Here is a 25911-nt window from a genome sequence, read left to right on the forward strand (position 1 = left end):
ATCACTACTACTACTACCATTACCACCAACTGTCATCACAATTACATCAGTACTGCAACTACCACCATCATTACTACTACTACTACTACCATTACCACCAACTGTCATCACAATTACATCAGTACTGCAACTACCACCATCATTACTACTACTACCATTACCACCAACTGTCCTCACAATTACATCAGCACTGCAACTACCACCACCATTACTACTACTACCATTACCACCAACTGTCATCACAATTACATCAGTACTGCAACTACCACCTTCATTACTACTACCATTACCACCAACTGTCATCACAATTACATCAGCACTGCAACTACCATTACTACTACCATTACCACCAACTGTCATCACAATTACATCAGCACTGCAACTACCATTACTACTACCATTACCACCAACTGTCATCACAATTACATCAGCACTGCAACTACCACCACTATTACTACTACTACTACCATTACCACCAACTGTCATCACAATTACCTCAGTACTGCAACTACCACCATCATTACTACTACTACCATTACCACCATCATTAGTACTACTACCATTACCACCAACTGTCATCACAATTACCTCAGTACTGCAACTACCACCATCATTACTACTACTACCATTACCACCATCACTACTACTACTACCATTACCACCAACTGTCATCACAATTACATCAGTACTGCAACTACCATTACGACTACCATTACCACCAACTGTCATCACAATTACATCAGCACTGCAACTACCATCATCATTACTACTTCTACCATTACCACCAACTGTCATCACAATTACATCAGTACTGCAACTACCACCATCATTACTACTACTACCATTACCACCAACTGTCATCACAATTACATCAGCACTGCAACTACCACCACCATTACTACTACTACTACTACCATTACCACCAACTGTCATCACAATTACATCAGTACTGCAACTACCACCATCATTACTACTACCATTACCACCAACTGTCATCACAATTACATCAGTACTGCAACTACCACCACCATTACTACTACTACTACTACTACCATTACCACCAACTGTCATCACAATTACATCAGCACTGCAACTACCACCATCATTACTACCACCATTACCACCAACTGTCATCACAATTACATCAGTACTGCAACTACCACCACCATTACTACTACTACCATTACCACCAACTGTCATCACAATTACATCAGCACTGCAACTACCACCACCATTACTACTACTACCATTACCACCAACTGTCATCACAATTACATCAGTACTGCAACTACCACCATCATTACTACTACCATTACCACCAACTGTCATCACAATTACATCAGTACTGCAACTACCACCACCATTACTACTACTACCATTACCACCAACTGTCATCACAATTACATCAGCACTGCAACTACCACCACCATTACTACTACTACCATTACCACCAACTGTCATCACAATTACATCAGTACTGCAACTACCACCACCATTACTACTACTACTACTACTACTACCATTACCACCAACTGTCATCACAATTACGTCAGTAATGCAAATACCACCATTACTACTACTACCATTACCACCAACTGTCATCACAATTACATCAGTACTGCAACTACCACCATCATTACTACTGCCATACCACCACCATTATCATCATCGTTACTACTACCATACCACCATTATCATCATCGTTACCACTACCATACCACCACCATTATCATCATCGTTACTACTACCATACCACCACCATTATCATCATCGTTACCACTACCATACCACCGCCATTATCATCATCGTTACTACTAACATACCACCACCATTATCATCATCGTTACTACTACCATACCACCATTATCATCATCGTTACTACTACCATACCACCACCATTATCATCATCGTTACTACTACCATACCACCACCATTATCATCATCGTTACTACTACCATACCACCACCATTATCATCATCACACCTACTACTTGTCCCACTATTTGTAGTAATAATAGTAGAGTTTTCCTGCTTCCTATGCAGATGTTATTATTCAGTGTCTCTCAGGCTGTGTCAGGGCTAATACATATATGGCTGCTAGAGGAGCTGTTGCTCCGTCACACATTAGTATCTTTGTTTTTCCTCTGGGAGTAGTAAGATAACATGTTTAGTATTTTCTGAGAATAATGAATCTCTTGGTGAGGAATATTTCTCACTGTAGTGGAGAAAGTACATCTCTGTCTCTACCTCCCTTGGTGTGGGGTGACCACATACACGCTCCTGTTTGGGTAGCCATGTCTTTTTATGTCTGCCGGTTTCTAAGGCCAATTGGTGGTCACTCAGCCTGTACTTGGTAAGGATCGGTCTCTGCTTCGTATCTCTGACAGAGTGGTTGATGATGGAAGATCCAGATTATCAGTATATAGCAGGTGTTTTACCTCAGTGCCAAACAGTGTCCTGGGGCTGCAGAATGGTACAACATGTCTGCTAACTCATTGACGAAAATGATGAAAATGTTTGGACTCAAACTGCAGCCTTGTCTCACACCTCACGGAAATAATGATGTTCTTTGGGTTTTGATTTTATGTGTGCATGTATTTTATTAAGTCAGAAACCTTTACCACCAAGCCCACTTTGGAGAATGTTGAACAATAGACCTTTGTGCCGAATGGAATGCTTTTTTAAAATTCAATAAACCCTCTTTTAGGAGGGTGGACGTGTTTATTAATTAGCGAGTGTAAGGTGTGCGTATATGGTCAGTAGTGCGGCGGTTGGGAGAGGGTGAGTTATGTGGTGAATCACTCCTCTCCCCTGCTCCCTGATACAGTCGTGATTACTGTGGTAGAGGGTGCTGGGGAAATTACAGGCTGTCTGATTTCCATTGTCTTCAGACTGGAGTTTGGTCACACGAGAGGGATATTTCGCTCTCTTTACTCTCTCCATCTCGTCATGATTAGCAGTATCCTCTTCCCTCTGCTGTTTCCATTGCTTCAGTAGTCTGAAGCAGAGAAGTAGGATCCTCCTGGACAAGGGATGACTCTGCTCCTCAGCTGAATCCCCGTACCTCAACAGGTAGATTCATGATCCCGTTTCCATTGCTTCAGTAGTCTGAAGCAGAGAAGTAGGATCCTCCTGGACAACAGATGACTCTGCTCCTCAGCTGAATCCCCGTACCTCAACAGGTAGATTCATGATCACGTTTCCATTGCCTCAGTAGTCTGAAGCAGAGAAGTAGGATCCTCCTGGACAACAGATGACTCTGCTCCTCAGCTGAATCCCCGTACCTCAACAGGTAGATTCATGATCACGTTTCCATTGCCTCAGTAGTCTGAAGCAGAGAAGTAGGATCCTCCTGGACAACAGCCGACTCTGCTCCTCAGCTGACTGAGTTGGAAATGTTGCTGGAGGTCATTTCATAGAGACAATTCTCAAGTATTTTGTTGTTGTCGTTCTCCTCCTGCTTTGCACTAAGGTTACTATCCCCGTTTATCTCTCTCAGGCTATTGAGTTTGACTGGGTCTGTCTTTCTATCCCTCTTTCTCTTTTTCTCTCTCCTCGAACTCTCCACGCTCTCTCTCTACTCTCCAAAATCTGCTCTCCTCTCTTTCTACTCCTCTCTTTCTACCCTCCTCTCTCTCCTCTCTTTCTACTCTCCTCCTCTCTCCTCTCTCTCTACTCTCCTCTCTCTCCTCTCTCCTCTCTTTCTACTCTCCTCTCTACTCTACTCTCCTCTCACTCCTCTCCTCTCATGTCTTTCTACTCTCCGCTCTCTCCTTCTCCTCTCTCCTCCTCTCTTCTCTCTTTCAACTCTCCTCTCTTTCTACTCTCCTCTCCCCTCTACTCTACTCTCCTCTCACTCCTCTCCTCTCCTCTCTCTCTTTACATTGCAAATCTCTGTTTCTCATTTAAATTTCAGCGTTGCTACTTTTCTCTCCAGACATCCCCTCTCAAAACCACTTATTATCACTGTACATTATTACAGCTCCACTCCACTGTCACACCTCTGCATATCAGTACCCATAGCAGGTTTAATTGACAGACCCCCACAGACAGACCCCCACAGACAGACACTCCTGCGCACAGTGTTTTCTGTCACAATCAACATCACTGCAATGTATCTGTATGTCTCTCCGCACACTGCACTACTCTACTCCATACACTGCAATACTCTGTACACTGCAATACTCTGTACACTGCAATACTCTGTACACTGCAATACTCTGTACACTGCAATACTCTGTACACTGCAATACTCCATACACTGCAATACTCCGTACACTGCAATACTCTGCACACTGCAATACTCTGTACACTGCAATACGCTGTACACTGCAATACTCTGTACACTGCAATACTCCATACACTGCAATACTCCGTACACTGCAATACTCCGTACACTGCAATACTCCGTACACGGCAATACTCCGTACACGGCAATACTCCGTACACGGCAATACTCCATACACTGCAATACTCCATACACTGCAATACTCCATACACTGCAATACTCCATACACTGCAATACTCTGTACACTGCAATACTCTGTACACTGTAATACTCCGTACACGACAATACTCTGTACACGGCAATACTCCATACACTGCAATACTCTGTACACTGCAATACTCTGTACACTGCAATACTCCATACACTGCAATACTCCATACACTGCAATACTCTGTACACTGCAATACTCTGTACACTGCAATACTCTGTACACTGCAATACTCTGTACACTGCAATACTCTGTACACTGCAATACTCTGTACACTGCAATACTCTGTACACTGCAATACTCTGTACACTGCAATACTCTGTACACTGCAATACTCTGTACACTGCAATACTCTGTACACTGCAATACTCTGTACACTGCAATACTCCATACACTGCAATACTCCATACACTGCAATACTCCGTACACTGCAATACTCTGTGCATTGCAATACTCCATACACTGCAATACTCCATACACTTCAATACTCTGTACACTGTAATACTCTGTACACTGCAATACTCTGTACACTGCAATACTCTGTACACTGCAATACTCCATACACTGCAATACTCCGTACACTGCAATACTCTGTGCACTGCAATACTCTGTGCGCTGCAATACTCCGTGCGCTGCAATACTCCGTACACTGCAATACTCCGTACACTGCAATACTCCGTACACTGCAATACTCTGTACACTGCAATACTCTGTACACTGCAATAATCTGTACACTACAATACTCTGTACACTGCAATACTCTACTCCATACACTGCAATACGCCGTACACTGCAATACTCTGTACACTGCAATACTCTACTCCATACACTGCAATACTCCGTACACTGCAATACTCTACTCCATACACTGCAATACTCCGTACACTGCAATACTCTGTACACTGCAATACTCCATACACTGCAATACTCTGTACACTGCAATAATCTGTACACTGCAATAATCTGTACACTGCAATAATCCATACACTGCAATACTCCATACACTGCAATACTCCATACACTGCAATACTCTGTACACTGCAATACTCTGTACACTGCAATACTCTGTACACTGCAATGCTCTGTACACTGCAATACTCTGTACACTGCAATACTCTGTACACTGCAATACTCTGTACACTGCAATACTCTGTACACTGCAATACTCTGCACACTGCAATACTCTGTACACTGCAATACTCCGTACACTGCAATACTCCGTACACTGCAATACTCCATACACTGCAATACTCCATACACTGCAATACTCTGTACACGGCAATACTCTGTGCACGGCAATACTCTGTGCACTGCAATACTCTGTACACTGCAATACTCTGTACACTGCAATACTCTGTACACTGCAATACTCTGTACACTGCAATACTCCGTACACTGCAATACTCTGTACACTGCAATACTCTGTACACTGCAATACTCCACACTGACATCCTCCAGACTCTCTGAACTGTACTTCAGACTGCACACTCCAAACCCTGTCTATATTTCCACTAGATGTTCCTCAGTCCATCAGTGTCTGTATGAATGTATACAATCTGAAGGTTCTGTAACGCTGTACCCTCCTGAACAGACCCTACTGTCTCTGTATAAATGTCTATCTGAACGCCCTCCTAAACAGACCCTACTGTCTCTGTATAAATGTCTATCTAAACACCCTCCTGAACAGACCCTACTGTCTCTGTATAAATGTCTATCTGAACGCCCTCCTAAACAGACCCTACTGTCTCTGTATAAATGTCTATCTAAACACCCTCCTGAACAGACCCTACGGTCTCTGTAATGCTGTACCTTCCTGAACAGTCCCTACTGTCTCTGTATAAATGTCTATCTAAACGCCCTCCTGAACAGATCCTACTGTCTCTGTATAAATGTCTATCTAAACGCCCTCCTGAACAGACCCTACTGTCTCTGTATAAATGTCTATCTAAATGCCCTCCTGAACAGACCCTACTGTCTCCGCTGTTGTCCTACATGCAGGGGTGATGACGTCATGGTAGAACAAGTTACTGGATCAGTAGGCTCTAGGGAGCAGCCGTGGCCTGGGACTACACAGACTCTGACAAACAAACACACAGAACTACACAGCCACCAGGCTCTGACAAACAAACACACAGAGAACTACACAGCCACCAGGCTCTGACAAACACACACACACACACAGAGAGAACTACACAGCCACCAGGCTCTGACAAACAAACACACAGAACTACACAGCCACCAGGCTCTGACAAACAAACACACAGAACTACACAGCCACCAGGCTCTGACAAACACACACACACACACAGAGAGAACTACACAGCCACCAGGCTCTGACAAACACACACACACACACACATAGAGAACTACACAGCCACCAGGCTCTGACAAACACACACACACACACACACACACACACACACACAAGGAGAGAACTACACAGCCACCAGGCTCTGACACTTTTAGCACTGTGCTATCATGCCTCACACACAGACATACACTATATAGACATAAGTATGTGGACACTCCTTCAAATGAGTGTATTCGGCTATTTCAGCCACACCCGTTGTTGACAGGTGTAAATGTTGCGCCCACCCATGCAATCTTTATAGACAAACATTGGCAGTAGAATGGCCTTAATGAAGAGCTCAGTGACTTTCAACGTGGCACCGTCCCAACAAGTCAGTTCGTCAAATTTCTGCCCTGCTAGGGGTTCCCCGGTCAACTGTAAGTGCTGTTATTATCGAACACCTTTGGGATGAATTGGAACGCCGACTGCGAGCCAGGCCCAATCACCCAACATCAGTGCCCGAACTCACTAATGCTCTTGTGGCTGAATTGAAGCAAGTCCCCACAGCAATGTTCCAACTTCTAGTGGAAAGTCTTCCCAGAAGAGTGTAGGCTGTTTTAGCAGCACAGGAGGGACCAACTCCATATTAATCCCCATGATTTTGGAATGAGATGTTCGACGAGCAGGTGTCCACATACTTTTGGTTGTGTAGTGCGTTGATCAATAAGCTTCCTCCACAGAGGCTGAGGTCACTGGGAGAAGAGTTTTAAGAAGACAGTTGGATAGAAAGAGATGGGCGGGCTGAATAGAGAACTAGGGAAGGAGACATGGTTCATAAATAGAGAGTTAATGTGTGGGGTGCATAGAGAACTAGGGAAGGAGACGTGGTTCATAAATAGAGTTAATGTGTGGGGTGTATAGAGAACTAGGGAAGGAGACGTGGTTCATAAATAGAGAGTTAATGTGTGGGGGTGCATAGAGAACTAGGGAAGGAGACGTGGTTCATAAATAGAGTTAATGTGTGGGGGTGCATAGAGAACTAGGGAAGGAGACGTGGTTCATAAATAGAGAGTTAATGTGTGGGGGTGCATAGAGAACTAGGAAAGGAGACGTGGTTCATAACTAGAGTTAATGTGTGGGGTGCATAGAGAACTAGGGAAGGAGACGTGGTTCATAAATAGAGTTAATGTGTGGTGGTGCATAGAGAACTAGGGAAGGAGGTGCATAGACACGGATCATGTGGAAAATAAGCTCAAACCGCCTCTGCGTAAAGATTAGCTCTGTTTGTTGTAACATGCACCTGCACACACTGTCTGTCTCTGTCAGGGGTTTCAGCTGTTACCTGTATCACACATTATTAATCCACCCATTATCAGTATTCATGTCGGTTTCCCCCTGAGGGATAGAGACTGTGTGCTAGGCACACACACACACACACCTTAACACACCACTCCCTGATTGCATCAGTGTGCTGTGGGACAGGGTCACCTGAAGAGAGATTGCTGATGTCATATGAAGGAAAAGGTGTAGGAGAGGACAGTGTTAACAGTGTTTGTTAATAGCTACGCACACACTTTCTTTTTGAAACCGCTGCCTCAACTTCTCCCATGGCAACGACCCTAGCATTATGCTGCTTCCGTGACAACCTATAGTGATCCCTGTCTGACCTTCACTGATTGATTCACAGCTTACGCTCCTCTCAGGCTCTCCTCTGTCTATCCTCTCCTCTCAGCCTCTCCTCTGTCTATCCTCTCCTCTCAACCTCTCCTCTGTCTCTCCACTCCTCTCAGCCTCTCCTCTGTCTCTCCTCTCCTCTCAGCCTCTCCTCTGTCTCTCAGCCTCTCCTCTCAGCCTCTCCTCTCAGCCTCTCCTCTCAGCCTCTCCTCTCAGCCTCTCCTCTCAACCTCCTCTCAGCCTCTCCTCTCCTCTCAGCCTCTCCTCTCAGGCTCTCCTCTCCTCTCAGGCTCTCCTCTCCTCTCAGGCTCTCCTCTCCTCTCAGGCTCTCCTCTCAGGCTCTCCTCTCAGCCTCTCCTCTCAGCCTCTCAGGCTCTCCTCTCAGCCTCTCAGGCTCTCCTCTCAGCCTCTCCTCTCAGGCTCTCCTCTCAGCCTCTCCTCTCAACCTCTCCTCTCAGCCTCTCCTCTCAGCCTCTCCTCTCAGCCACTCCTCTCAGCCTCTCCTCTTAGCCTCTCCTTTCCTCTCAGCCTCTCCTCTCCTCTCAGCCTCTCCTCTCCTCTCAGCCTCTCCTCTCAGCCTCTCCTCTCCTCTCAGCCTCTCATCTCCTCTCAGCCTCTCAGCCTCTCCTGTCAGCCTCTCCTCTCAGCCTCTCCTCTCAGCCTCTCCTCTCCTCTCCTCTCAGGCTCTCCTCTCCTCTCAGGCTCTCCTCTCCTCTCAGACTCGCCTCTCCTCTCCTCTCAGGCTCTCCTCTCAGGCTCTCCTCTCAGGCTCTCCTCTCCTCTCATGCTCTACTCTCCTCTCAGTCTCTCCTCTCCTCTCAGGCTCTACTCTCCTCTCAGGCTCTCCTCTCCTCTCAGGCTCTACTCTCCTCTCAGGCTCTCCTCTGGTGTTTTCTGTCTGTGATGGTGATGACTACATATCAGTGTTGTAATGAGAAAGCTTCCATCCACTAACCGAGGGGATGTGGAAAGGGTCTGTGTTTACTCCACTGAACTCTGTTTATATCTGGGACTGTCAGACGTGCTCACTTGTTGCTCTGCAGGTGTGGACTAAAATAGAGAGAGAGAGAGAGACACGCACACGCACACACACACACACACACACAGGCCTATTGTTCTCTATTTTGCTGTGGTTGGTGTTAGGATGGAGAGGGGTGTAATACACTGATACATCACTGTGGTATTTATTAGTGGGGGGGGGGGGGGGGGGGATGTTCTCCTATCAACCCGTCTGTCATAGCAAAGCTGAGTGGTGATTAGCTGGTATGCGGACATCCTTGTTGAAGCTGCCAAACCTCTCCGGTTTCTGCTGGCTGCTGGTTTCTGTCACACACACACACACCATCATTGCACACAGCCGAGTCGAACAAAGTTTCCTAATAACGTCATATATTGATTCTATCTCAGGCTGTGAGTCCCAAATGACACCCTATTCCCTATATAGTGCACTACTTTAGACCAGAGCCCTATGGGCCTATAGACTATAAGGTGACATTTGAGACACATGAATCTGATTCTGTCTAGTAGTCTCTGCAGTAACCATGCCAACGTGTTTTTTTTTTGTTTGCCGGATTTTCTGTTTGATACAAGATAAAAGTTGTCATGGCAACAATGAACATTTCCATTGCAATGTCATGCTGGAAACATCCTCATGTTTTCCCAGTGAATGACATCTGAGCAACTCCAGCATCATATCTCCACCTGCTTGACATCTGAACAACTCCAGCATCATATCTCCACCTGCTTGACATCTGAACAACTCCAGCATTATGCAGCGTGTCTCCACCTGCTTGACATCTGATCAACTCCAGCATCATGCAGCGTGTCTCCACCTGCTTGACATCTGAACAACTCCAGCATCACGCAGCGTCTCCACCTGCTTGACATCTGAACAACTCCAGCATCATGCAGCGTGTCTCCACCTGCTTGACATCTGAACAACTCCAGCATCATGCAGCGTGTCTCCACCTGCTTGACATCTGAACAACTCCAGCATCATGCAGCGTGTCCACCTGCTTGACATCTGAACAACTCCAGCATCATGCAGCGTGTCCACCTGCTTGACATCTGAACAACTCCAGCATCATGCAGCGTGTCTCCACCTGCTTGACATCTGAACAACTCCAGCATCATGCAGCGTGTCTCCACCTGCTTGACATCTGAACAACTCCAGCATCATGCAGCGTGTCTCCTCCTGCTTGACATCTGATCAACTCCAGCATCATGCAGCGTGTCTCCTCCTGCTTGACATCTGATCAACTCCAGCATCATGCAGCGTGTCTCCTCCTGCTTGACATCTGATCAACTCCAGCATCATGCAGCGTGTCTCCATCTGAACAACTCCAGCATCATGCAACGTGTCTCCACCTGCTTGACATCTGATCAACTCCAGCATCATGCAGCGTGTCTCCATCTGAACAACTCCAGCATCATGCAACGTGTCTCCACCTGCTTGACATCTGATCAACTCCAGCATCATGCAACGTGTCTCCACCTGCTTGACATCTGATCAACTCCAGCATCATGCAGCGTGTCTCCTCCTGCTTGACATCTGATCAACTCCAGCATCATGCAGCGTGTCTCCACCTGCTTGACATCTGATCAACTCCAGCATCATGCAGCGTGTCCACCTGCTTGACATCTGAACAACTCCAGCATCATGCAGCTTGTCTCCACCTGCTTGACATCTGATCAACTCCAGCATCATGCAGCTTGTCTCCACCTGCTTGACATCTGATCAACTCCAGCATCATGCAGCGTGTCTCCACCTGCTTGACATCTGATCAACTCCAGCATCATGCAGCGTGTCTCCACCTGCTTGACATCTGAACAACTCCAGCATCATGCAGCGTGTCTCCTCCTGCTTGACATCTGATCAACTCCAGCATCATGCAGCGTGTCTCCTCCTGCTTGACATCTGAACAACTCCAGCATCATGCAGCGTGTCTCCTCCTGCTTGACATCTGAACTCCAGCATCATGCAGCGTGTCTCCTCCTGCTTGACATCTGAACAACTCCAGCATCATGCATCGTGTCTCCTCCTGCTTGACATCTGAACAACTCCAGCATCATGCATCGTGTCTCCTCCTGCTTGACGTCTGAACAACTCCAGCATCATGCAGCGTGTCTCCTCCTGCTTGACGTCTGAACAACTCCAGCATCATGCAGCGTGTCTCCTCCTGCTTGACATCTGAACAACTCCAGCATCCTGCAGCGTGTCTCCACCTGCTTGACATCTGAACAACTCCAGCATCATGCAGCGTGTCTCCACCTGCTTGACATCTGAACAACTCCAGCATCATGCAGCGTGTCTCCTCCTGCTTGACATCTGAACAACTCCAGCATCATGCAGCGTGTCTCCTCCTGCTTGACATCTGAACAACTCCAGCATCCTGCAGCGTGTCTCCACCTGCTTGACATCTGAACAACTCCAGCATCCTGCAGCGTGTCTCCACCTGCTTGACATCTGAACAACTCCAGCATCCTGCAGCGTGTCTCCACCTGCTTGACATCTGAACAACTCCAGCATCATGCAGCGTGTCCACCTGCTTGACATCTGTATTATTAATTCCTACTTTATTCCAAAACATCATGCAACATATTTTCCCTTCAGCCTATAGGTCTTCTGTTGTAAACAACGTGCCTGTTGAGGAAATCCTGGGTTGTACTCCGTAGGAAACTGGGGAGTATTGTGTGTGTGTGTGTGTGTGACAATGTTGTCATGGTGTCTGTATGGCCATCCCTCCAATTGCTACCCATTTGTTAATTGATCCAGCCACTAAGACGCGGCCAACAGAATGCCCGGCTCCCTAAGCTCCTGGGGGCTGTGATCAGGGGATCAGTATTATCTGTAATCGGCTTAACAGGCCTGCCTGACAGGATGTTATGGCCTGCTCTTGTGCTTCTTGGATCGACAGACGATGATCAGTGTTGTAACACTCACTCAGGAAACATCTCCATAGTCTTAGAAACGCTTCCTCTGCTTCGACAGAGTGACAGACAGACAGAGTGACAGACAGACAGAGTGACAGACAGACAGAGTGACAGACAGACAGAGTGACAGACAGACAGAGTGACAGACAGACAGAGTGACAGACAGACAGAGTGACAGACAGACAGAGTGACAGACAGACAGAGTGACAGACAGACAGAGTGACAGACAGACAGAGTGACAGACAGACAGAGTGACAGACAGACAGAGTGACAGACAGACAGAGTGACAGACAGACAGAGTGACAGACAGACAGAGTGACAGACAGACAGAGTGACAGACAGACAGAGTGACAGACAGACAGAGTGACAGACAGACAGAGTGACAGACAGACAGAGTGACAGACAGACAGAGTGACAGACAGACAGAGTGACAGACAGACAGAGTGACAGACAGAGAGTGACAGACAGACAGAGTGACAGACAGACAGAGTGACAGACAGACAGAGTGACAGACAGACAGAGTGACAGACAGACAGACAGAGTGACAGACAGACAGAGTGACAGACAGACAGAGTGACAGACAGACAGAGTGACCGACAGACAGAGTGACCGACAGACAGACATCATCTCCTTCATCTGCCATCATCTGTGAAGAGGAAGTCTAGCACATGGTCTCTCAAACACACAATGAAGAAGAAAACATCAGTCTACCTGGTACACCATTCAATCTAATCAGTCTACCTGCTACACCATTCAATCTAATCAGTCTACCTGCTACACCATTCAATCTAATCAGTCTACCTGGTACACCATTCAATCTAATCAGTCTACCTGGTACACCATTCAATCGAATCAGTCTACCTGGTACACCATTCAATCGAATCAGTCTACCTGGTACACCATTCAATCGAATCAGTCTACCTGGTACACCATTCAATCTAATCAGTCTACCTGGTACACCATTCAATCTAATCAGTCTACCTGGTACACCATTCAATCTAATCAGTCTACCTGGTACACCATTCAATCTAATCAGTCTACCTGGTACACCATTCAATCTAATCAGTCTACCTGGTACACCATTCAATCTAATCAGTCTACCTGAAATACAGTTTAGATTTCTGTTTATAAACCACACTATCAAGGCTCTAGGTTACAACTTAACTAATCACATGAGTATGGACAGGCAATCAAAACATGCCCTGTTTCTGTGATTATATGTAACTGTTTTTACTTTCAGAGAACGAGTTGTTCTGTGTTCTCCCTCTACAGGGTTAGAATGAGTAGTTCTACTGTGTTCTCCCTCTACAGGGTTAGAATGACTAGTTCTACTGTGTTCTCCCTCTGCAGGGTTAGAATGAGTAGTTCTACTGTGTTCTCCCTCCCTCTACAGGGTTAGAATGAGTAGTTCTACTGTGTTCTCCCTCTACAGGGTTAGAATGACTAGTTCTACTGTGTTCTCCCTCTACAGGGTTAGAATGAGTAGTTCTGGTCTGATGAGATACAGACCAGTCTAAACCCCACTGATACGTTCTGTCTGATGAGATACAGACCAGTCTAAACCCCCACTGATACGTTCTGTCTGATGAGATACAGACCAGTCTAAACCCCCACTGATACGTTCTGTCTGATGAGATACAGACCAGTCTAAACCCCACTGATATACGTGCTGTCTGAGATACAGACCAGTCTAAACCCCACTGATACGTTCTGTCTGATGAGATACAGACCAGTCTAAACCCCACTGATACGTGCTGTCTGAGATAAAGACCAGTCTAAACCCCACTGATACGTTCTGTCTGATGAGATACAGACCAGTCTAAACCCCACTGATACGTTCTGTCTGATGAGATACAGACCAGTCTAAACCCCACGGATACGTTCTGTCTGATGAGATACAGACCAGTCTAAACCCCACGGATACGTTCTGTCTGATGAGATACAGACCAGTCTAAACCCCACTGATACGTTCTGTCTGATGAGATACAGACCAGTCTAAACCCCACTGATACGTTCTGTCTGATGAGATACAGACCAGTCTAAACCCCACTGATACGTTCTGTCTGATGAGATACAGACCAGTCTAAACCCCACTGATACGTTCTGTCTGATGAGATACAGACCAGTCTAACCCCACTGATACATTCTGTCTGATGAGATACAGACCAGTCTAAACCAGTCTAAACCCCACTGATAAAAACTCAGATCAATCAGCATCTTAACATTAGATCTGAGATGGTTCAGAGTCTTAACATTAGAACTGAGATGGATCAGAGTCTTAACATTAGAACTGAGATGGATCAGAGTCTTAACATGAGAACTGAGATGGACCAGTCTTAACATTAGAACTGAGATGGACCAGAGTCTTAACATTAGAACTGAGATGGACCAGAGTCTTAACATTAGAACTGAGATGGTTCAGAGTCTTAACATTAGAACTGAGATGGACCAGAGTCTTAACATTAGAACTGAGATGGATCAGAGTCTTAACATTAGAACTGAGATTGACCAGAGTCTTAACATTAGAACTGAGATGTACCAGAGTCTTAACATTAGAACTGAGATGGTTCAGAGTCTTAACATTAGAACTGAGATGGACCAGAGTCTTAACATTAGAACTGAGATGGATCAGAGTCTTAACATGATAACTGAGATGGACCAGAGTCTTAACATGATAACTGAGATGGACCAGAGTCTTAACATTAGAACTGAGATGGACCAGAGTCTTAACATTAGAACTGAGATTGACCAGAGTCTTAACATTAGAACTGAGATGGATCAGAGTCTTAACATTAGAACTGAGATGGTTGAGTCTTAACATTAGAACTGAGATGGCTCAGAGTCTTAACATCAGAACTGAGATGGACCAGAGTCTTTTTAACATTAGAACTGAGATGGTTCAGAGTCTTAACATTAGAACTGAGATGGATAAGAGTCTTAACATTAGAACTGAGATGGACCAGAGTCTTTTTAACATTAGATCTGAGATGGTTCAGTCTTAACATTAGAACTGAGATGGCTCAGAGTCTTAACATCAGAACTGAGATGGACCAGAGTCTTTTTAACGTTAGAACTGAGATGGTTCAGAGTCTTAACATTAGAACTGAGATGGATCAGAGTCTTAACATTAGAACTGAGATGGTTCAGTCTTAACATTAGAACTGAGATGGATCAGAATCTTAACATTAGAACTGAGATGGATCAGGCCCCATCTTCTTAACATCAGATGGTTCTGAGGACTTGATGGAAGTTGTTCTCTGATTCCTTTGAGTTCCCTGATAGAACTTTAAGAATTTCAGTTTCGACAGATTTCTAAGGTTTGAAGACGTAGACTCTTTAATGTTCTTTAGTAAAGGGTCATCAAACACAGAACTATAAGACTAGTTTTGACTTTGTGGTCGAGGTTCTTCACAAATATTTAAAACATTTAATAAATGTGCTATTTGAAAATGTATTTCCATTGTAAAGGGCTTTGCTTTAATCAGAAATGGACTTTGGGTCTGGCTATTTTACCCATGTGTATTTAGAGTAGAAACGTAGTCTAGTCCATAGTCCTCTGGTGTTAAAGGAGGGTTTGGACTTGGTAATGGGAACCTGTTTCCATCCTCTTTGTAATGTCTCTCTCTCTTCTTCTCTCTCTCTGTCTCTCTCTGTGTATTTCTGTCTCTCTCTGTGTATTTCTGTCTCTCTCTGTGTATTTCTGTCTCTCTCTGTGTATTTCTGTCTCTCTCTGTGTATTTCTGTCTCTCAAGGTCTGTCCTTCTCAATCTAGATATTTTGTTCCTTTTCTTTACAATGCATTGCATAATCAGAAGAGGCAGCGTGTAGGTATATTAAAAACACCAGGATAAATCTTCCACTGGCTGCATGACTCTCCCTCTCCTTCTTTAGTTCTCTCTCTCTTACTCCTCTTTCGTTTGGAGATTAACTGTTGTTTTTTGTTTATTATTTGTCATATTGCCAATATAAAGATCAACCAACCAATATGTTTGATCTCCACATAAAACAGCACCAGTTATATAAAGTTTGAATAATATATATTTTTTGCTTGTACCACTTTTTGAAGTTTCTTTCACTACAACTTCTTTAGAAGATGTCCTTCTTGTTTATTTGCATCATTTCCTTCCCTTCTCCTTTCCTTTCTGTCTTGTTTAATGTATCATTGTATTTTATTTATCTGTTAAATGTGTTTCCTGTTGAGACATCCAAATGTTCCACCATGCACCATCCTGGCTACCAGTCTGTCCTCTGTCTGTTAGTGCGTCTGTTGTGTCGTTGTGTTGCTGCATGGGCTCTCTGCACACTGGGATCTCTCTTGCTCTCTCTCCTCTCTCTCTCTCTCCTCCCTCCTGCTCTCTCTCTCTCCCCTCTCCTGCTCTCTCTCTCTCTCTCTCTCCCCTCTCCTGCTCTCTCTCCCCCTCTCCTGCTCTCTCTCCCCCTCTCCTGCTCTCTCTCCCCCCTCTCCTGCTCTCTCTCCCCCCTCTCCTGCTCTCTCTCCCCCCTCTCCTGCTCTCTCTCCCCCCTCTCCTGCTCTCTCTCCCCCCTCTCCTGCTCTCTCTCTCCCCTCTCCTGCTCTCTCTCTCCCCTCTCCTGCTCTCTCTCTCCCCTCTCCTGCTCTCTCTCTCCCCTCTCCTGCTATCTCTCCCCCCTCTCCTGCTCTCTCTCTCCCCTCTCCTGCTCTCTCTCTCCCCTCTCCTGCTCTCTCTCTCCCCTCTCCTGCTCTCGCTCTCCCCTCTCCTGCTCTCTCTCTCCCCTCTCCTGCTCTCGCTCTCCCCTCTCCTGCTCTCGCTCTCCCCTCTCCTGCTCTCGCTCTCCCCTCTCCTGCTCTCGCTCTCCCCTCTCCTGCTCTCGCTCTCCCCTCTCCTGCTCTCTCTCTCCCCTCTCCTGCTCTCTCTCTCCCCTCTCCTGCTCTCTCTCGCCCCTCTCCTGCTCTCTCTCGCCCCTCTCCTGCTCTCTCTCGCCCCTCTCCTGCTCTCTCTCGCCCCTCTCCTGCTCTCTCTCGCCCCTCTCCTGCTCTCTCTCCTCCCTCTCTCCCCTCTCTTGCTCTCTCTCCCCTCTCCTCCTTTCTCTCTCCCCTCTCCTGCTCTCTCTCCCCTGTCTGTAGTGAGGGATGTTTGTTGACATCTGCTCTGTGTGTTTCTCTTTAGGGGACGTGCTGTTTCAGATGGCTGAGGTCCACAGACAGATCCAAGTACAGCTAGAGGAGATGGTGGGTATATCAACCTTCATAAGGAATTTATGACACAATCGTAAGCAGATTGCTAGAGGAGATGGTGTACTGTAGGAATAGAGGTCAAATAACTTTGATTTAAATGCTGAGCTGTAGTCTAAGAACAGCATTCTCATGTAGGTGTTCCTTCTGTCCAGGTGGGAAAGGGCAGTGTGGAGTAAAGTAGAGATTGTGTCGTCTGTTGGGGAGGTACGCAAATTAGAGTGGGTCCAGGGTGTCTGGGATGATGGTGTTGATGTGAGCCATGACAAGTCTTTCAAAGCAGTTCATGGCTACAGATGTGGGTGCTACAGGGCGATAGTAATTTAGATTAGTTACCGTGGTGTTCTTGGGCACAGGGACTATGGTGGTCAGTGAAGACACTTGCAAGCTGGTCAGCGCATGCGCCGAGTATGCAACATGGTAATCCGTCTGGCCCTGTTAATGTTAACCTGTTTCAAGGTCTTACTCACATTGGCTACGGCGAGTGTGATCACACAGTTGTCTGGAACAGCTGGTGCTCTCATGCATGATTCAGTGTTGCTTGCCTCGAAGCGAGCATAGAAGGTATTTAGCTCATCTGGTAGGCTTGCGTCACCGGGCAGCTCGCGGCTGGGTTTCCCTTTGTAATGCGTGATAGTTTGTAAGCCCTGCCACAATAAAGACACGCCCCCTCCCCTGAGCGTACCTGAAGCTGCCGTTCTGTCCTGTTAATAAAGACACGCCCCCTCCCCTGAGCGTACCTGAAGCTGACGTTCTGTACTGTTAATAAAGACACGCCCCCTCCCCTGAGCGTACCTGAAGCTGCTGTTCTGTCCTGTTAATAAAGACACACCCCCTCCCCTGAGCGTACCTGAAGCTGCTGTTCTGTCCTGTTAATAAAGACACGCCCCTGACCCCTGAGCGTACCTGAAGCTGACGATCTGTCCTGTTAATAAAGACACGCCCCCTCCCCTGAGCGTACCTGAAGCTGACGTTCTGTCCTGTTAATAAAGACACGCCCCCTCCCCTGAGCGTACCTGAAGCTGCCGTTCTGTCCTGTTAATAAAGACACGCCCCCTCCCCTGAGCGTACCTGAAGCTGCCGTTCTGTCCTGTTAATAAAGACACGCCCCCTCCCCTGAGCGTACCTGAAGCTGACGTTCTGTCCTGTTAATAAAGACACGCCCCCTCCCCTGAGCGTACCTGAAGCTGACGTTCTGTCCTGTTAATTAAGACACGCCCCCTCCCCTGAGCGTACCTGAAGCTGACGTTCTGTCCTGTTAATAAAGACACGCCCCCTCCCCTGAGCGTACCTGAAGCTGCCGTTCTGTCCTGCCGATGGATAGAAAAAACAGCTGTTGTAAAACCAGCGTTATAAGCATGTATTTGTGTTACTCTAAGGCTTCGAATATATGATGTTCCTCCTATATGATCACATGATCAGGATGAACACCTGGTCCTAACTCTGTTCTGTTGTGAGAGTGATGTCACCGTTTAACCCTGTGCTTCTCTACACCCCTCAATCTCTCCATATGTCTGTCCATGCAGCTGAAGTCTTTCCACAACGAGCTGCTGTCTGAGCTGGAGAAGAAGGTTGAGCTGGATGCTCGTTACCTGACGGTGAGCATCTGACTAAATGGCTGAAACACACACACACACTAGGGCTGTGACGATATCCGTATATCAATGGTTTTTCCATGCCAAAAATGACAACACAAAGCATATTTAACTCTTTGTTCCTTTTAAAAACCTGCTGTAGAATATTGTGTGCTGTAGCTTGGGGGGAAATACAGGACTCTGGATGACAACATAATGATGTTTGTTTCCAACATGCGGGCTGTTTTCCTTAAGAAGTTTTAAATCCGCTTTGTTTTCTGTTTCCTTCCCAACATACTAACGATTATCATCCCGGCCCAAACACACACACACACTTTGTGTTTGAACAGCTACCCTTTCACCTACTGTCCCCCGTCAGCACCACAGTTATTCAGCACCACAGTTATTCAGCACCACAGTTATTCAGCACCACAGTTATTCAGCACCACAGTTATTCAGCACCACAGTTATTCAGCACCACAGTTATTCAGCACCACAGTTATTCAGCACCACAGTTATTCAGACCACAGTTATTCAGCACCACAGTTATTCAGCACCACAGTTATTCAGCACCACAGTTATTCAGACCACAGTTATTCAGACCATGTCTGTCTTTCACCTACTGTCCCCCATCAGCACCACAGTTATTCAGCACCACAGTTATTCAGCACCACAGTTATTCAGACCATGTCTGTCTTTCACCTACTGTCCCCCATCAGCACCACAGTTATTCAGCACCACAGTTATTCAGACCACAGTTATTCAGACCATGTCTGTCTTTCACCTACTGTCCCCCATCAGCACCACAGTTATTCAGCACCACAGTTATTCAGCACCACAGTTATTCAGACCATGTCTGTCTTTCACCTACTGTCCCCCATCAGCACCACAGTTATTCAGCACCACAGTTATTCAGCACCACAGTTATTCAGACCATGTCTGTCTTTCATCTACTGTCCACCTTCACCACAGTTATTCAGCACCACAGTTATTCAGCACCACAGTTATTCAGACCATGTCTGTCTTTCACCTACTGTCCCCTGTCAGCACCACAGTTATTCAGCACCACAGTTATTCAGCACCACAGTTATTCAGACCATGTCTGTCTTTCACCTACTGTTCCCCTTCAGCACCACAGTTATTCAGACCATGTCTGTCTTTCACCTACTGTCCCCCATCAGCACCACAGTTATTCAGCACCACAGTTATTCAGCACCACAGTTATTCAGACCATGTCTGTCTTTCACCTCCTGTCCCCCTTCACCACAGTTATTCAGCACCACAGTTATTCAGCACCACAGTTATTCAGCACCACAGTTATTCAGCCCATGTCTTTGCCAAAGTGTTTGGTGTTCGTACTCTGGACCTCCATTTAAACAGTACGGCTCCTTTTCCGGAAAATGAAGCTTTTGAGAAAACAACTCTTTAGAATATTTAGAAACGACATAACCAATAAGCAAAGAGAGAATTACAACCTAACATTTCCTGCAGCATGCATTGAAGTCTGAAGCAGCAGGAGTGATATACTTAGAATGAGTGGGCTGTGAGCGGGCTGCAACCAGCCAACTCCATGTGGAGGAGCAGCAGTGTGGCTGTGCTGCAGGTTAGGGGGACGAGGTGGTGCTGTCATCATCATACACCATTGTACTAGCTGTAGAATTAGACTGTTGGGTATGCTAGTTATAGCATTAGACTGTTGGGTACGCTAGTTATTGCATTAGACTTTGTTGGGTACGCTAGTTATAGCATTAGACTTTGTTGGGTACGCTAGTTATAGCATTAGACTTTGTTGAGTACGCTAGCTGTAGCATTAGCCTGTTGGGTACACTAGCTGTAGCATTAGCCTGTTGGGTACGCTAGCTGTAGCATTAGCCTGTTGGGTACGCTAGCTGTAGCATTAGCCTGTTGGGTACGCTAGCTGTAGCATTAGCCTGTTGGGTACGCTAGCTGTAGCATTAGCCTGTTGGGTACACTAGCTGTAGCATTAGCCTGTTGGGTACACTAGCTGTAGCATTAGCCTGTTGGGTATGCTACGCCAGGGTACCCCAATTGGCGGCCCGCAGGGTTTCTATCTGAGCCAAAAAAAGTAGTGTGTATGTATGTATATATATATATATATATATATATATTTATGTTCATTGTTGGAAATACTGTAAGACTGTAAAAACACCAGAAAATAATCTCCAAGTGATTTTATTTTAAGAAATCTGTTCCCCAAGTATTCCCATGCATAATAGAGATGTGATCGTATACAAACGTAAGCAAGGTTTCTGTCTGTTTCTCTGTGTGGACATCCAGGTTTCCCTCCAGCAGCCCTCTCCTCTCCATAGCTTGTTTGTCTCTGTTCCGTCCGGCAGTCTGTGGTCGGTCTTTCTTAGAATTCTATTATTATTTTGAAGTCCATTTTATTTATTCTCTCTGTCACACTGTTCTGTGGGCGACAGTGTGTACCTCCCAGTGTGTACCACCCTATTCCCTATGTAGTGCACTACTGTTGACCAAAATCAATAGGGTTCTGGTTAAAAGTAGTGCACTGTATAGGCAATAGGATGCCATTTTGGATACTGCCAGTGAGTGTTCTGGGAACTCTTATGAAACTGGGTTCAAACCGAACCCTGCCAATAGCTGATGTTAAATAGGCCTCATTCTGTAGTAACTGGAGGCTATACCCACAATGAATCTCTGTTTTTTTATTGCCGCTATAGACCCATCAGAGATGTTTCTGTTCCGTTACACTGATAAGAGATCAACGATCAATTGGTTCAGTAATCCTCTGATGCTTCTTTTTTTCAATAGGAAAACACACACACACACGCAGAACACACTTTTCCTTTCTGAATGCCATCTGTCAAACAAGCCAGAGTCCTTATACATTATCACCCATCTCGAATGGCACCCTATTCCCTATATAGTGCACTACTACCCTATGGAATTTCATTAAAAGTAGTGGACTATCTAGGGCCCTCAAACTCAACTCTGGACCTTGAAGCCAGTTCCACTACTTTTTTTTATTCATTGTTCCCCTCTAATCATGGACTGACTTAGACCTGGGACATCAAGTGGATCTAGTTAATTATCAGGTAGGACAGAAAACCAGCTGGCTCTGGACCTCGTAGGGTAAGAGTTGAGTACCCCTGGAATAGGGAATAGGGGGCCATTTGGAACCTAGCCTTGTTCTGGGTATTACAATGGCATCAATTCACAGTAATGAATTCCTTTAAAAATGGCATCAGCGATAATAGCAATGGCTTTGCTTTGTGAATTATTCATGTTTCTTCATTTCAGGAAAAACACACATTTTCCATCAGGAAGGAATCTCTCTCTACACTACTCCCCATGGAGGAATCTCTCTCTACACTACTCCTCGTGGAGGAATCTCTCTCTACACTACTCCTCATGGAGGAATCTCTCTCTACACTACTCCTCATGGAGGAATCTCTCTCTACACTACTCCTCATGGAGGAATCTCTCTCTACACTACTCCTCATGGAGGAATCTCTCTCTACACTACTCCTCATGGAGGAATCTCTCTCTACACTACTCCTCATGGAGGAATCTCTCTCTACACTACTCCTCATGGAGGAATCTCTCTCTCTCTACACTACTCCTCATGGAGGACTCTCTCTCTCTACACTACTCCTCATGGAGGAATCTCTCTCTACACTACTCCTCATGGAGGAATCTCTCTCTACACTACTCCTCATGGAGGAATCTCTCTCTACACTACTCCTCATGGAGGAATCTCTCTCTACACTACTCCTCATGGAGGAATCTCTCTCTACACTACTCCTCATGGAGGACTCTCTCTCTACACTACTCCTCATGGAGGAATCTCTCTCTACACTACTCCTCATGGAGGAATCTCTCTCTACACTACTCCCCATGGAGGAATCTCTCTCTATACTCCCCATGGAGGAATCTCTCTCTCTACACTACTCCTCATGGAGGAATCTCTCTCTCTACACTACTCCTCATGGAGGAATCTCTCTCTACACTACTCCTCATGGAGGACTCTCTCTCTACACAACTCCTCATGGAGGACTCTCTCTCTACACTACTCCCCATGGAGGAATCTCTCTCTACACTACTCCCCATGGAGGAATCTCTCTCTACACTACTCCTCATGGAGGAATCTCTCTCTACACTACTCCTCATGGAGGAATCTCTCTCTACACTACTCCTCATGGAGGACTCTCTCTCTACACTACTCCTCATGGAGGAATCTCTCTCTCTCTCTCTCTCTCTCTACACTACTCCTCATGGAGGAATCTCTCTCTCTCTCTCTCTCTCTCTCTCTCTCTCTCTACACTACTCCTCATGGAGGAATCTCTCTCTACACTACTCCTCATGGAGGAATCTCTCTCTCTCTCTACACTACTCCTCATGGAGGAATCTCTCTCTCTCTCTACACTACTCCTCATGGAGGACTCTCTCTCTCTCTCTCTACACTACTCCTCATGGAGGACTCTCTCTCTCTCTCTACACTACTCCTCATGGAGGAATCTCTCTCTACACTACTCCTCATGGAGGAATCTCTCTCTCTCTCTCTCTCTCTCTCTCTCTCTCTCTCTACACTACTCCCCATGGAGGAATCTCTCTCTACACTACTCCTCATGGAGGAATCTCTCTCTACACTACTCCTCATGGAGGACTCTCTCTCTACACTACTCCCCATGGAGGAATCTCTCTCTCTCTCTCTCTCTCTCTCTCTACACTACTCCCCATGGAGGAATCTCTCTCTACACTACTCCCCATGGAGGAATCTCTCTCTACACTACTCCTCATGGAGGAATCTCTCTCTACACTACTCCTCATGGAGGACTCTCTCTCTCTCTCTATCTCTACACTACTCCTCATGGAGGACTCTCTCTCTCTCTCTCTCTCTCTCTCTCTACACTACTCCTCATGGAGGAATCTCTCTCTACACTACTCCTCATGGAGGAATCTCTCTCTACACTACTCCTCATGGAGGACTCTCTCTCTACACTACTCCTCATGGAGGAATCTCTCTCTCTCTCTCTCTCTCTCTCTCTACACTACTCCTCATGGAGGAATCTCTCTCTACACTACTCCTCATGGAGGAATCTCTCTCTACACTACTCCTCATGGAGGACTCTCTCTACACTACTCCCCATGGAGGAATCTCTCTCTCTCTCTCTCTCTCTCTCTACACTACTCCCCATGGAGGAATCTCTCTCTACACTACTCCCCATGGAGGAATCTCTCTCTACACTACTCCTCATGGAGGAATCTCTCTCTACACTACTCCTCATGGAGGACTCTCTCTCTCTCTCTCTCTATCTCTACACTACTCCTCATGGAGGACTCTCTCTCTCTCTCTCTCTCTCTCTCTACACTACTCCTCATGGAGGAATCTCTCTCTACACTACTCCTCATGGAGGAATCTCTCTCTACACTACTCCTCATGGAGGAATCTCTCTCTACACTACTCCCCATGGAGGAATCTCTCTCTACACTACTCCCCATGGAGGAATCTCTCTCTACACTACTCCTCATGGAGGAATCTCTCTCTACACTACTCCTCATGGAGGAATCTCTCTCTACACTACTCCTCATGGAGGACTCTCTCTCTACACTACTCCTCATGGAGGAATCTCTCTCTCTCTCTCTCTCTCTACACTACTCCTCATGGAGGAATCTCTCTCTCTCTCTCTCTCTCTCTCTCTCTCTCTACACTACTCCTCATGGAGGAATCTCTCTCTACACTACTCCTCATGGAGGAATCTCTCTCTCTCTCTACACTACTCCTCATGGAGGACTCTCTCTCTCTCTCTACACTACTCCTCATGGAGGAATCTCTCTCTACACTACTCCTCATGGAGGAATCTCTCTCTACACTACTCCTCATGGAGGAATCTCTCTCTACACTACTCCTCATGGAGGAATCTCTCTCTACACTACTCCTCATGGAGGAATCTCTCTCTACACTACTCCTCATGGAGGACTCTCTCTCTACACTACTCCCCATGGAGGAATCTCTCTCTACACTACTCCTCATGGAGGAATCTCTCTCTACACTACTCCTCATGGAGGAATCTCTCTCTACACTACTCCTCATGGAGGACTCTCTCTCTACACTACTCCCCATGGAGGAATCTCTCTCTCTCTCTCTCTCTCTACACTACTCCCCATGGAGGAATCTCTCTCTACACTACTCCCCATGGAGGAATCTCTCTCTACACTACTCCTCATGGAGGAATCTCTCTCTACACTACTCCTCATGGAGGACTCTCTCTCTCTCTCTCTCTCTCTATCTCTACACTACTCCTCATGGAGGACTCTCTCTCTCTCTCTCTCTCTCTCTCTCTACACTACTCCTCATGGAGGAATCTCTCTCTACACTACTCCTCATGGAGGAATCTCTCTCTACACTACTCCTCATGGAGGACTCTCTCTCTACACTACTCCTCATGGAGGAATCTCTCTCTCTCTCTCTCTCTCTCTACACTACTCCTCATGGAGGAATCTCTCTCTACACTACTCCTCATGGAGGAATCTCTCTCTACACTACTCCTCATGGAGGACTCTCTCTCTACACTACTCCCCATGGAGGAATCTCTCTCTCTCTCTCTCTCTCTCTCTACACTACTCCCCATGGAGGAATCTCTCTCTACACTACTCCCCATGGAGGAATCTCTCTCTACACTACTCCTCATGGAGGAATCTCTCTCTACACTACTCCTCATGGAGGACTCTCTCTCTCTCTCTCTCT

The 25911-nt window shown here is 46.2% G+C and overlaps 1 protein-coding gene across 5 annotated transcripts in view; it reads left to right on the forward strand.

The window, feature by feature from the left end:
• The window catches only part of LOC139402151 (BAR/IMD domain-containing adapter protein 2-like), a 143648-nt gene that overhangs the window by 73012 nt on the left and 44725 nt on the right, over nt 1–25911 (forward strand). For all 5 annotated transcript variants that reach the window (XR_011633235.1, XM_071146236.1, XM_071146234.1 and 2 more), the window contains exons 4-5: nt 17540–17601; nt 19131–19202. Coding sequence is in view for 4 of the 5 variants with exons in the window: in XM_071146236.1 (XP_071002337.1) it covers nt 17540–17601; nt 19131–19202 (134 nt within the window). In the remaining variant the exon portion in view is untranslated. The remainder of the gene's footprint in view (nt 1–17539; nt 17602–19130; nt 19203–25911) is intronic.

Source organism: Oncorhynchus clarkii, unplaced genomic scaffold (genome assembly GCF_045791955.1).
Source record: "Oncorhynchus clarkii lewisi isolate Uvic-CL-2024 unplaced genomic scaffold, UVic_Ocla_1.0 unplaced_contig_11082_pilon_pilon, whole genome shotgun sequence".
NCBI lineage: Eukaryota > Metazoa > Chordata > Actinopteri > Salmoniformes > Salmonidae > Oncorhynchus > Oncorhynchus clarkii.